General features: G+C 37.5%; 1 protein-coding gene across 3 annotated transcripts in view; it reads left to right on the top strand.

The window, feature by feature from the left end:
- LOC133652460 (NADPH oxidase activator 1-like) overlaps positions 1-13813 on the top strand; it is a 143120-nt gene extending 129307 nt beyond the window's left edge. The window contains exons 14-17 of one of the 3 annotated variants that reach the window (XM_062051229.1): positions 1302-1410; positions 2048-2171; positions 4834-4871; positions 12340-13813. In XM_062051229.1, the coding sequence (XP_061907213.1) occupies positions 1302-1410; positions 2048-2171; positions 4834-4871; positions 12340-12459 (391 nt within the window). In that variant the 3' untranslated portion in view covers positions 12460-13813. Of the gene's footprint in view, positions 1-1301; positions 1411-2047; positions 2172-4833; positions 4940-12339 lie in introns of all 3 variants that reach the window. The other 2 variants (XM_062051230.1, XM_062051231.1) reach the window with 2 other exon arrangements.
- Positions 13814-14707: the final 894 nt, after the last annotated feature.

Genomic DNA, 14707 nt, shown 5'->3' with positions numbered 1-14707 from the left:
GCTTATGCCATCATGAGTCACCCATTTTGAGGGATGATGACCTAAAGGGGAATTTCACTTTTTTGTAGAAAATTTGCCTATCTTTCACAATTGTTATGCGAGACTAGCACAGATGTTTTTTATTTGTATTTTTTTTGCATTCTGAATCTTACATAAACTTTAGCAAATGTCAGCTAACAATGGAGGTAATCGAGTGTTTGATCATCAAGTCCCAATTGAGATGGACAGGACATATTATCCGCATGGAGGACAACAGGATTCCAAAGATGCTACTATTGACAGGTGAAGCAGGGGCATTGCGGTCAGGGAAGACCTCTCAAGAGGTACAAAGACACTCTGAAGGCAAATCTTAAGAAATGTAACTTCACTGTGAACTGTTGGGAACAGCCAACGACAGAGCTCTTTGGAAGCACCAGTGTGCACAAAGCAATAAGGATTTTGAAACCAACACAGCAATCAACATTCAGTCAAAGAAAGAGAGACCGAAACAGAGTTGCACTTAGGGTTCCTTCCCTTGTAGCAGCTGTGGTCGATTGTGTGCATCGCAAATTGGTCTTGACTCTCACATGAGGACCCATCTCGGCAAATTACATGTCTGCCTACTCATTTGTCGCATCGACAGGAGATTCCATTACTAATAATAATTACCTCTATTATCAACATTACAACTGCTTCAGATGCGGAGGGGGGGTCTATAATAACCTAATAGATTGTTATGGTAAAAACAGGTTAAGCTTTAGCAGTGCTTTGTTTCTACCCAGTTTGGTTAATATTTGCTTGTTGAAACGTGATGTATGTATATGTGCCTTTTTATGTTTGTATATGTGCATGTGTATGTACAGTATGTATGTTTGTACACTGGCTGTGTTTGTGGATGTACGTATCGTGTGTGTGGATGTCTCCATTTGTGGATGATTGCGCGTGCATATGTATATATGAATGTACGCATATACGTACGTGTGTGTGTGTAACCATAGGGTATTTTAATATGCGCGCAAATACCCCATTTCTATGTACAATATAGTCTGAATCGTAGGCGTGGTAATTGTACTATAATGCTATCTACCTAGTATTTACTTTAGTAGCCATAATGTTGTGAACGCATCTTCAGGTAGCGGCAATTTTACTGGTCAGTCAGAGGCAATATGGACTGGTGGTTTGGTCGGTGGTTGGGCTGCTTTAGATCAAGCAGTAGCTAGCTTGATCAATAGATTAATAGTTTCATTGTTAAAGTGTATCTCTACAGAATGAATAATAATTACAATTACAATTAATTACAATTACAACACCATTCTCATTAGATACAGGAAGCATGGCTCCCGTTTGCTGGTACCTCTCGATTGGGAGGTAGAGACAGGCAAAACCATACACGACGTGTCAGAGGCTGGCAGAGCAACTCTGTGGTGCCAGGTAAGGGACTTAAACTCACAACTACATCAATCTTTTAATGCACAAAAAACATACACATATATTTTCTTAATAGAAAAGGAACATTAACACACAGTTTGACTTGAACTGGAAGCATCCATCCATCCATTTTCTACCGCTTTTCCCTTTCGGGGTCACGGGGGGTGCTGGAGCCCATCTCAGTTGCATACATTGTATTAAATTGTTTATTGAACCCTATACGAACAAACTCATACAAACGCACATGGAGACACACACGCACACACACACACACACACACACACACACTCTCAAATAAGCTGTATAAAGACAGTTTTTCGAGGCAGTGTGAAAGTCATACAGCTTTAAATGTGAGTGTGTTTATTGCAATGAAGTTTGTCCAAGTCTAACATCCAGTTTAAATTACAGTATGTCATTCTTCTTTTTAAATTTACTGGTAAGATTTAAGTAAAATTTTTAGTCATGTTGCACGACTTCATAGTCAGGTGCATTACATTTTTGACTCTGTACAGTTAAATAGACATTCATTGTCTTATTAACTAATTACAATTATAAATGTGTATTATCGGCGATATTCAATTATTGTATTTGGTTATCATATATCAATATTTTTTTTTACCTGGACTTGTCCTCCTTTCAGGTCGAAGATCCCCTGCACAACCATAATATCCTTTACCAAATGGTGGCAAAACATGATTATTCTGCTCAGGGCCCAGAGGATTTAGAGTTTAGTGAAGGGGACACCATTGACATTCTGTGTGAAGGTAAGTTAAAGCAAGTCAACGTCAGTCTTGCATCATTACATGGACACAAGTATTAAAACACATCTTTTGCACCCACAACAGCTGAAAATAGAAAAATTATATTCTGTCCCCTTTTTGCTGTTATAACAGCTTCCACTCTTTTTCTGTTCAGATTTTTTCTGTTGAAATATTCATCAGGAGAAGTTAGACAAAGATGTTGGATGTTCCAAAAGTGTTTTGACAGCCAAGTAAATATGTTGAATACCAAGCTTATTGATTGTAATTTTAACTGCTTTTAAATGCCTTGAGTGCCTCGAAAAGCAACTTATAAAATAAATGTATGTATTAATATCATTATATTTTTTATTATTAACAACATTGAGGAAATCAGTTTTTCCGCCCCTGATGCTCAGTGAGTCAGTATTCGTTCAGTTTTGGTGAATCTGTTCATTGTCAACTTCCACAAACACACAATAGCGATGCCGATCAGAGAGCAAGGTTCATGTGGCTTTGTCCTCTATTGTCTCTTTCACATTTATCCGTCTGCTATTTTTACTTTTGTCTATCTTGTATCAACAATATACAAAACAATAGAAATGACAATGTGTGGTATCTAGGGCTGGGTATCGTTTAAAAATTGTCGATACCAGTACCAATACCATTACCCTTAAAACGATACAGATACCAACTGAGTACTTAATTCGATATTAATCATGTGAAAAGAATGCAATGGGTTGCGTAATTGTCACCACTCCTCTCCATTCAAGATTTTTACACAAATGCATTTTGAAAGTGCTCAATATTTATTAAATAACTGTACAAACATGTACAACAAAGTATTATTTCGGCTGTGTAATTAGCGAGCAAGCTAAGCTAGGGTTAGCATTGAATTGAAGAACACTTGCAGTGATTGGCTGCGAGCAAAACCATAGGAACAGAATTTTTTCCTTGATCTGGGTACAAAAAGAAACGATTGCAGGTATCGTTTGACAGACGCAGTTTCAATACTACTTGGTATCGGGTTGTTTCGGTCGATACCTTTCAGGTATACCTTTCAGGTATTGAGTACCGATACCCAGCCCTAGTGGTATCTTAAAAAGCATATTGACTACCTTCAAATTAAATGTGAGTTAAAATATCAGCTAGCGCATTTGAAATCAAATAAATCACTGCTACACATACAACACACCTTATAAAAGTCAAATTTGCATATCAAAAGAACTAATTAGCAAACGATAACATATCGTTGTCAGCAAAAATATTTACAAAAGTAAATTCACATCTATAGCTCATAAATCTCGACACAGGCTGTCCAGTTTTCAATGCTTAACTTAGTTCAGTTCAGTTCAGATTTAGTTTATTTCGAACATGCATACAATACAATGTAATGCATCATACAATTCCAGTTGTTTCATTACAGCATGTCCGAGCAGAGCTTATTTAATCCTACCCCTTTTCATACCATAGCAATTTTGACCAATTTCCTTGTTCTCTGTAACAGAACAGTAAACAAATAAATATCATACCATAGTAAGCAAACAAATATTAATAATTATTAATAATCTTTGTCTTAAGAAAAAAAAAAAAGGGTTCAAAATGTTCATCATAATTCTTGTTCTGTGTACTTTGTGAACACTTGTAGTTTGAACAGTCTCTTAAACTGAATCATATAACTTATGAGTGACTTACAGCTGCAGGTTGATACAATGAAACCATCGTTCACCATCTGTGAATCAGTCATAGTCGAGTCTTTGTTCAGTGACGATGAGTCAGTGAGATGCATCTTAAATGGATTCATAAATAAAGTTGGTATGGTATGGTACCTGTGAATAAGTGAGTCTTTGTCAAGCATGTCAAGCAAATGGAAAGGAAAATTGATTTGAGGCAAGAAACATCTGTTGCTGTTTCCATGGGGCTATTACATGTATACACATTAAGTTAGAGTAACAGTTGCATAAGTAATTAAACATTTTCTGATTTCTTTTTTTTTAAATTCAGCTCATGTAACAGGGATCAGTCATTAACAATGTTAATTGCAACGAGAACCTGTGAGTCCCGTTCAGTAAAACCGTGCAGATTTTGTTTAACTCATTCATGACTCGCCCATCACAACACCAAATAAAAATACCGTATTTTTCGGACTATAAGTCGCAGTTTTTTTCATTGTTTGGCCGGGGTGCGACTTATATTCAGGAGCGACTTATGTGTGAAATTATTAACGCATTACCGTAAAATATCAAATAATATTATTTAACTAATTCACGTAAGAGACTAGACGTATAAGATTTCATCGTATTTAGCGATTAGGAGTGACAGATTCTCAGTTGGTTATTTATGCGTCATAAAACGTATACTTATTCAGCCTGTTGTTCACTATTCTTTATTTATTTTAAATTTTCTTTCAAATGTCTATTCTTGGTGTTGGGTTTTATCAAATACATTTCCCCAAAAAATGCGACTTATACTCCAGTGCGACTTATATATGTGTTTTTCCTTCTTTATTATGCATTTTCGGCAGGTGCGACTTATACTCCGGTGCGATTTATACTCCGAAAAATTCGGTATTTTGATTCAGATTTCCTAAAAAGAGGTTTGTCTTAATATTCGTGTCCATGTAGTGTACAGTACATCTTCTTTACCATTGCTTTTTATAAATGCCTCTCTTTCTTTCACTTTTTGATAGTTAACGAAGAGTGGCTCGAGGGACACTGTGCAGGAAAAGTAGGCATCTTCCCCAGCTGCTTTGCCATGAGAGAGAATGACACCTTGATGCAGATGTCTGAGTTCTAGTGAGATGAGCTAGATTTATTGTAGAGGTTTTCCATGGCAACCAAGTTAAAAGTAGTAGTGTAGACTGTAATGTCTACTACTGTAGACATTACAGAACCCGTCATTGATTTGTTTTGGTAACTTTGCGAAGCACCATAACCGCAGGAATCTAAGTGGTGTTCATTAATACTGAAGCAATGTATTATTTTCTAATGCTAACTATAGATTTGGCTAGCATACACATACACTTCATGAAATGAGTATATATATTTTTTTCCATCGTATTTCTGCATGCTAACTAATAGGTATAATTATTTAAGTATATCATAGAAATCTGAACATTTACAGCTGTCTTGTGAATTTGTATTATACAAAGAACCAACCGCTGAAGAGGACAGCAGTTTTTTCCTTTAGTACACACATTAAAATGTTATGAGCCACATGTAAGCGCTCCAGAACGCTCTTTTATCTATTGGACTAGTTGGCATCTACACAACTCAAAACCAGTGAAGTTGGCACGTTGTGTAAATCGTAAATTTAAAAAAAGAATACAATGATTTGCAAATCCTTTTCAACATATATTCAATTGAATACACTGCAAAGACAAGATACTTAACATTCGAACTGGTAAACTTTATTTTTTGCAAATATTAGCTCATTTGGAATTTGATGCCTGAAACATGTTTAAAAAAAGCTGGCACAATTACAAAAAAAACTGAAAACGTTGAGGAATGCTCATCAAACACTTATTTGGAACACCCCACAGGTGAACAGGCTAATTGGGAACAGGTAGGTGCCTTGATTGGGTATAAAAGCAGCTTCCATGAAATTGTCTGTCATTCACTAACAAAGATGGGGCGAGGGTCAGCGTAAGCAAATTGTCGAACAGTTTAAGAACAACGTTTCTCAACGAGCTATAGCAAGGAATTTAGGGATTTCGCCATCTACGGTCCGTAATATCATCAAAAGGTTCAGAGAATCTGGAGAAATCACTGCACGTAAGCGGCAAAGCCAAAAACCAACATTGAATGCCCGTGACCTTCGATCCCTCAGCCGGTACTGCATCAAAAACCGACATCAGTGTGTAAAGGATATCCCCACATGGGCTCAGGAACACTTGAGAAAACCACTGTCAGTAACTACAGTTTGTCGCTACACCTGTAAGTGCAAGTTAAAACTGTACTATGCAAAGGGAAAGCCATTTATCAACAACACCCAGAAACGTTGTCGGCTTTGCTGGGCCCGAGCTCATCTAAGATGGACTCATGCAAAGTGGAAAAGTGTTCTGTGGTCTGACGAGTCCACATTTCAAATTGTTTTTGGAAACTGTGGCCGTCGTGTCCTCCGGACCAAAGAGGAAAAGAACCATCCGGACTGTTATAGTCCGGATGGAGTTGTGTACCTTTCAGTTACAGCTGCCTTTCCAAGCAACATCTTTTTCATGGACGCCACTGCTTATTTCAGCAAGACAATGCCAAACCACATTCTGCACGTGTTACAACCGCGTGGCTTCGTAGTAAAAGAGTGCGGGTACTAGACTGGCCCATCCTTGCCAACCCTCCCGTTTTTAGCGGGAGAATCCCGATATTCAGTGCCTCTCCCGACAACCTCCCGGCAGAGATTTTCTCCCGACAAACTCCCGGTATTCAGCCGGAGCTGGAGGCCACGCCCCCTCCAGCTCAATGCGGACCTGAGACTGAGTGGGGACAGCCTGTTCTCACGTCCGCTTTCCCACAATAAAACAGCTTACCTGCCCAATGACGTCATAACATCTAGGGCTTTTAGAGAGTGGAGTGCACAACTGCGCACACAACAAGGAGAGGAAGCAGAAGAACGAGGAAATTACAGACATGGCGGCGCCGTCGACGAGCAAGATGAAGAAATACGCTTGCAAGTTGAACGGAGAAGTTAAACAGGACAATACTGCCATCTAATGGATAGCCACTGGAACACTGAAATTCAAGTATTTCTTTTATATGTAAATAAAATAAATATATATACCTGTATACATATATATAGCTAGAATTCACTGAAAGTCAAGTATTTCATATATATATATATATATATATATATATATATATATATATATATATATATATATATATATATATATATATATACTACCGTTCAAAAGTTTGGGGTCACATTGAAATGTCCTTATTTTTGAAGGAAAAGCACTGTACTTTTCAATAAAGATAACTTTAAAATAGTCTTAACTTTAAAGAAATACACTCTATACATTGCTAATGTGGTAAATGACTATTCTAGCTGCAAATGTCTGGTTTTTGGTGCAATATCTACATAGGTGTATAGAGGCCCATTTCCAGCAACTATCACTCCAGTGTTCTAATGGTACAATGTGTTTGCTCATTGACTCAGAAGGCTAATTGATGATTAGAAAACCCTTGTGCAATCATGTTCACACATCTGAAAACAGTTTAGCTCGTTACAGAAGCTACAAAACTGACCTTCCTTTGAGCAGATTGAGTTTCTGGAGCATCACATTTGTGGGGTCAATTAAACGCTCAAAATGGCCAGAAAAAGAGAACTTTCATCTGAAACTCGACAGTCTATTCTTGTTCTTAGAAATTAAGGCTATTCCACAAAATTGTTTGGGTGACCCCAAACTTTTGAACGGTAGTGTGTATATATATATATATATATATATATATGAAATGTATATGAAATTATTTACAGTTGGTGAATTCTAGCTGTAAATAACCACGCCCCCAACCACGCCCCCCGCCCCTGACCAAGACCCCCCCCCCCCTACCCCCCACCTCCCGATATTGAAGGTCTCAAGGTTGGCAAGTATGGACTGGCCTGTCTCCCATTGAAAATGTGTGGCGCTTTATGAAGTGTAAAATACGATGATGGAGACCCTGGACTGTTGAACAACTTAAAGGCCTACTGAAATGAAATTTTCTTATTTAAACGGGGATAGCAGGTCCCTTCTATGTGTCATACTTGATCATTTTGCGATATTGCCATATTTTTACTGAAAGGATTTAGTAGAGAACATCGACGATAAAGTTCGCAACTTTTGGTCGCTGATAAAAAAGCCTTGCCTGTACCGGAAGTGGCGTGACGTCACAGGTTGTGGAGCGCCTCACATCTGCACATTGTTTACAATCATGGCCAGCAGCAGCGAGAGCGATTCGAACCGAGAAAGCGACGATTACCCTACTAATTTGAGCGAGGATGAAAGATTCGTGGATGAGGAAAGTGAGAGTGAAGGATTAGAGGGCAGTGGAAGCGATTCAGATAGGGAAGATGCTGTGAGAGGCGGGTGGGACCTGATATTCAGCTGGGAATGACTAAAACAGTAAATAAACACAAGACATATACATATATATATACTCTATTAGCCACAACACAACCAGGCTTATATTTAATATGCCACAAATTAATCCGCATAACAAACACCTCCCCCCTCCCGTCCATATAACCCACCAATACAAATCAAACACCCGCACAACACACTCAATCCCACAGCCCAAAGTACCGTTCATCTCCGTAAAGTTCATACAGCACATATATTTCCCCAAAGTTACATACGTGACATGCACATAGCGGCACGCACGTACGGGCAAGCGATCAAATGTTTCAATCAATCAATCAATGTTTATTTATATAGCCCTAAATCACAAGTGTCTCAAAGGGCTGTACAAGCCACAACGACATCCTCGGTACAGAGCCCACATACGGGCAAGGAAAAACTCACCCCAGTGGGACGTCGGTGAATGACTATGAGAAACCTTGGAGAGGACCGCATATGTGGGTAACCCCCCCCCCCTCTAGGGGAGACCGAAAGCAATGGATGTCGAGTGGGTCTGACATAACATTGTGAAAGTCCAGTCCACAGTGGATCCAACACATCAGCGGGAGTCCAGTCCACAGCGGGGCCAACAGGAAACCATCCCGAGCGGAGACGGGTCAGCAGCGCAGAGATGTCCCCAACCGATGCACAGGCTAGTGGTCCACCCGGGGTCCCGACTATGGACAGCCAGCACTTCATCCATGGAAGTGCTGGTTTGGAAGCCAAAGCTGTTCTCACGGTAGCGCGTCTGCTATCCAACTCAAAGTCCTCCTGGTTGTGTTGCTGTAGCCAGCCGCTAATACACCAATCCCACCTACAGCTTTCTTCTTTGCTGTCTTCATTGTTCATTAAACAAATTACAAAAGATTCACCAACACAGATGTCCAGAATACTGTGGAATTTTGCGATGAAAACAGACGACTTAATAGCTGGCCACAATGGTGTCCCAATATGTCCGCACAATCCGTGACGTCACGCGCAAACGTCATCATACCGAGACGTTTTCAGAAGAATATTTCACGGGAAATTTGAAATTGCACTTTACTAATCTAACCCGGCCGTATTGGCATGTGTTGCAATGTTAAGATTTCATCATTGATATATAAACTATCAGACTGCGTGGTCGGTAGTAGTGGGTTTCAGTAGGCCTTTAAGCTGTACATCAGGGGTCACCAACCTTTTTGAAACCAAGGGCTACTTCTTGGGTACTGATTAATGCGAAGGGCTACCAGTTAGATACACACTTAAATAAATTGCCAGAAATAGCCAATTTGCTCAATTTACCTTTAACTCTGTTATTAATAATAATTAATGATATTTATCTTTGTGGAAACACTGATCATCTTAATGATTTCTCACAATGAATATATATAGAAACAGATAAATATCAATATGCAACACTTTATTTTTATATTTTCTCTAAGTGCACATTTTTCAAATTGAACATTTTCAAATGATCACTTCTAAGACAGTCTTGTGAAATCACAATATCCCATTTTAACTAGCTAGCCACTAATATTTTTTAACAAATCATGAATTACTTTGCACCATGTTTGTACAAATAATAACTCATGTAAAATACAAAAGTAAACTCTCAAATTTTTAAATCATGTCACACTTTGAACTGGACACCAAATCTGTTATCTGTTTCTTTGTCAGTTAGTGGGAAGCCTGGCATTGCATGCTGTTAACTAGTGTGTTGTACTCTGGTGTGTAACTTGACACTGCAACTCCGAGTGAGTCTTGCAGATGTGCATCAGTGAGGCGTGTTCTGTGTTTGTTCTTGATGAAGTTCATGTCAGAAAAGGCTGATTCACAAAGATAAGATTTTTCCTCATTGTTTGCGGAACCTTCTTAATCTTTTGGACATATTTTCACAGCAATCTGGCCTTAAGCTTAATTATGATAAATGTAAAATGTTAAGGATCGGAAATCTAAAGGGAACGTCCTTTCGAATGGAATGCAAAGTGCCTGTTTTGTGGACAGATGGACCAGTTAACATACTTGGTGTTGTTGTCCCAGAAAATCTGGAAGATCTAGGCTCAGTAAATTATGATAATCGACTAAGAAAGCTGGACAAAATTATGCAATTATGGAAAGGGAAATCCCTAACCTTGTATGGTAAAATGTCTATTGCCAACTCGTTAATTATTCCTCAATTTATTTATTAGTTTTTGTCATTACCAGCTCCATCACAAAACTTTTTTAAGATTTATGAGCGGAGGGTCTTCGATTTTGTCTGGAACAGCAAACCAGAAAAGATTAAAAGAAAGGTTTTGTACAAAGAGTATGAATATGGGGGCCTGAAACTTCTCAACCTTGAAGCTATGTGTCTGTCTTTAAAAGCATCAATTGTTCCAAAGATGTATTTAAACATTGAGTGGTACACAAATGTCCTGTTGGACAAAAAACATGTACTGTATCAAAAGAAATTGTATCCTTTTTTACAAGTGATCCCCTCCCAGAGAGTCTGCTGGGAAACATAAAGGAAACAATCCACTCATAGTGGTGTTTTCAATTTTATGTGCCAGAAAAAAGAGACGATATTTTGCAGCAGTTAATATGGATGAACTCTAATATTGTAATAGATGGAAAGCCTTTCTTTTGGAAAAATATGTTTGAAAGAGGAATCATTTTTGTCAATGATCTTATCAATGACAATGGTAAAATTATGAAGTATGATGAATTTAGAGCTATGTATGGTGATGCTTGCTCAAGCTTTTCATTTTATCAACTAACTGGAGTAATTGGGAAAAGATGGAAACAAATAATTATGGAACTACTAAATTATTAGTTTGTAAACCTTTAATAAGAAATTCTAGTTGGCAAAAAGGAACTAAAATAAATAGAAAAATATATAATTTTTATTTAATAAAGAAATCTTTGAAGGCTGCCTCATACAACACAAATGGAAAATGGGAGGACTTTTTTGACTGCCCGTTGCCATGGGATGCCATATTCAAACTAATGTATAAAACCACTATCGATGTGCAAAATCGTTATTTTCAAATTAAAATTATTTATAACTTCTTACCCACAGGGAAAATGTTAAAATTATGGAATATGACAGAGTCAGATGATTGCCGATTTTGTTGTCAGGAGCCTGAATCCACCCTGCATTTGTTTTGGTATTGTCATATTGTGTCTTTGTTTTGGGTGGAAGTTGAAAAAATGTGTTTAAGGATTGGTTTGTTTATGAAGCTTAATGTGGTTTCTGTTATTTTAGGAGAGTTCATTGACAATCATGATTTAGTCAATTTAATTATAGTACTCGGTAAAATGTTTATTTTTAAGGCCAAAAACAGATATTCACTTAGTATTACTTTCTTTAAAACATTTATTCAGTATTTTCTAACTTTAGAAAGTTACATGATTGAAAACGATAATGATGCCAAAAAACATTAAAAAAAAGATGAGAAGTCCTCAAAGGCTTATTTTGAAAGTATAATTATGTTTATAGATTTTATTATATCTGTTGTTGTGTTCCCTAATTTGAGTGACCTGGACATAATCTGGACTGTACATAAATGCTTATTTTGAAAATGTAATTTTGTTTATAAATTATATGCAATCTGTTGTGTTCCCTAATTTTTTTCTGTGTACATGAATGAAGGTGTGTGTTGCTGAGTCCGACTTGGACATTATCTGGACTGGGCCTGGTTTAAAAAACCCTTTAAACAAGTCTAATTTCATTGACAACCTGGTCTGTTGAAGATAAGGCCCTTTTTTTAAAAAATAAAATAAAATAAGATAAATAAATAAAAAACATGTTCTTGGATAAAAAAGAAAGTAAAACAATATAAAAATAATTACATAAAAAATAGTAATTAATGAAAATGTTAGTGGACCAGCAGCCTATACAATCATGTGTGCTTCAGGGACTGTGTCCCTTGCAGATGTGTTGTCTATGTTGTGGGAACCAGAATATTGGTAGCAGAAAGAAATAACCCCTTTTGTGTGAGTGGGTGTGGATGAGTGTGCATGGGGGAGGTTGTTTGGGTTGATGCACTGATTGAAAGTGTATCTTGTGTTTTTTCTATGTAGATTTAATTTTTAATTTTTTATTTATTTTTTTATTTTTTTTATTTTTTTTTTTTTTAGAACAGGCCCGCGGGCGACTCATCTGGTCCTTACGGGCGACCTGGTGCCCGCGGGCGACCTGGTGCCCGCGGGCACCGCGTTGGTGACCCCTGCTGTACATCAAGCAAGAATAGGAAATAATTCCACCTGAAAAGCTTCAAAAATTGGTCTCCTCAGTTCCCAAACGTTTACTGAGTGTGGTTAAAAGGAAAGGCCATGTAACACAGTGGTAAAAATGCTCCTTTGCCAACTTTTTCCAATGTTTTGCTGCCATTAAATTCTAAGTTGATGATTATTTGCAACAACAAAAAAATTAAGTTTCTCAGTTTGAATGTTAAATGTCTTGTCTTAGCAGTATATTCAATCGAATATAAGTTGAAAAGGATTTTTGTTTGTATTCTGTACATTGTATTCTGTTTTTATTTACGATTTACACAACGTGTCAACTTCACTGGTTTTGGGTTTTGTATCAGTAACTGTTAGTGATACATGTTGCATAGCATCTATCTTCTTAGATGAGAAACCTACACAGCTCAATGAGATAAAATGACCAAAGGTGCCCACTTATGTTTCAGAAGACTACACATGCTTGGCCAACGATCAAATTGGAACTTGTGCTTGTAAAATGTGATTCACAGAGAAGTGCAAAAAGTGTGACAATCAACTATGACAGTAATTTGATTAAAGTGAGTGCATTAATTAATATGTAAATGTAATGAGTGAGTTGATCTGTATTGATTTCATCATTCTTAATGATTCATATTTTTCAAATAGAATAAAGTGTAGTTTTGATAATAGTCATCTATGCAGTAGGCACACATGCATATCATGTAATGTTTGTCACGATGCTGGTCTGAAAATGTTCCCAAAATTCGTTTTTTGGTATTTTAGTCGTGTGTCAATGAACCAGGTCAGTGAAATGCAACATTTTTGATTCAATAAAGGGTTTGTATGTTATCGATAACCAACATTATGTATTATCCTAACTGACCTCGTTAGTTATATTTAGTCAATGAAGCATACTTTTGTAGTTACTTCTCAATATTTCTACACTATTACTCAGTTATGGGAACAGTGCAAAATGTTGTAGATTTTTAACATGAAATTGCATGTTCATTTTATCATCTATTATTATGCCTAGAGATTTGATCTATTTGTCATTGTTTATGCCAGAGCAAGGCAGAATACGGCCTGTTAGCTTTTAAATTAGGCCTGCTGGACGTTGCCAAATTATTTTTTTAAACATTTTTCATCGAAAATGTTAAAGGTTATTGTTTACAGTCCTCATGGAGAATATGATGCGAAGTGCCGTTTTCAAATTACCGTAGGCCTTAAACTATAGGAAGTATTGAAATGGTTGGAGTCTGTGCTATTGACTGTGATAATGGTTGTTATAGTTATCATAGGCACTACGTCACAGCAGCTCCAGGCGGACAAGACACAAAGTGGGTGGGGTTTGTTTACAGAACAGCCAACTTGAGTAAGACACACAAGTGTCAGGGACAGAAGCAGATTTCTACAACAATGTTTTGTTCTGCAGAAACGCGATATTATACTGGTAATGTGGTTGTTATTTTATATTTGTGTTTTGTCGTGTTTGTTCGTTGCATTTTGCTTTATCGTAAAAAGATTGATCAAAGAGTCGGTCTGAGAAGTAGACGAGGAGCGACGTTGCTTTGTTCTTAATATTCTTAATATTCGTTGTTTTATCGTTCATAGTTACTACTGTGGATCCCACTGGGTGTTTTATTGATTAAAACGACTAAAATTTAATTCAGTTTTTTGAGGTGGTCTGTCTGTTTATTGCATACATTATTAGGAACCGATGTCCTTTTGGGACAGAAGACCCTATTGAATTTCTAGCGTTTTATTATTAGGGACCGAGTCCCTTTGGGACAGAGGACCCTAGTCCCTTTGGTACAGAGGACCCTATTGTATTTCTAGCGTTTTATTATTATACCGCCGCCTCTTTGAGCTGTAATTTGACCCCCTTTACATGCTTCAAAACTCACCAAATTGGACACACTCATCTGGACTGGCGAAAATTGCGATCTAATCAATAAACCAAAGCCCAAAACTCAAAATTGCGCTCTAGCGCCTCCTAGGAAGACAACACAGACAAAACTGCCTGTAACTCCCAGTAGGAATGTCGTAGAGACATGAAACAAAAACCTCTATGTAGGTTTCACTTAGACCTAGACTGACAACCCCCAGCCAAAATCAACAGGAAGTTTGCAATTCCCCCTTCAAAACAAAAGTTGAGTAAAAACAGTCACCTTTTTTCAAACATTATCTCCTCTGAGCGCGTTTGTCATGTCGGCTTCAAATTAGCACAGGAGAGAAATTGAACCCTTCTGATTAAAAGTTGATGAAAGAGTTTTAATTACTG

The sequence above is a fragment of the Entelurus aequoreus genome, linkage group LG06 (assembly GCF_033978785.1).
Source record: "Entelurus aequoreus isolate RoL-2023_Sb linkage group LG06, RoL_Eaeq_v1.1, whole genome shotgun sequence".
NCBI classification, from domain to species: Eukaryota; Metazoa; Chordata; class Actinopteri; order Syngnathiformes; family Syngnathidae; genus Entelurus; species Entelurus aequoreus.
This window is presented reverse-complemented; position numbering and strand designations above follow the sequence as displayed.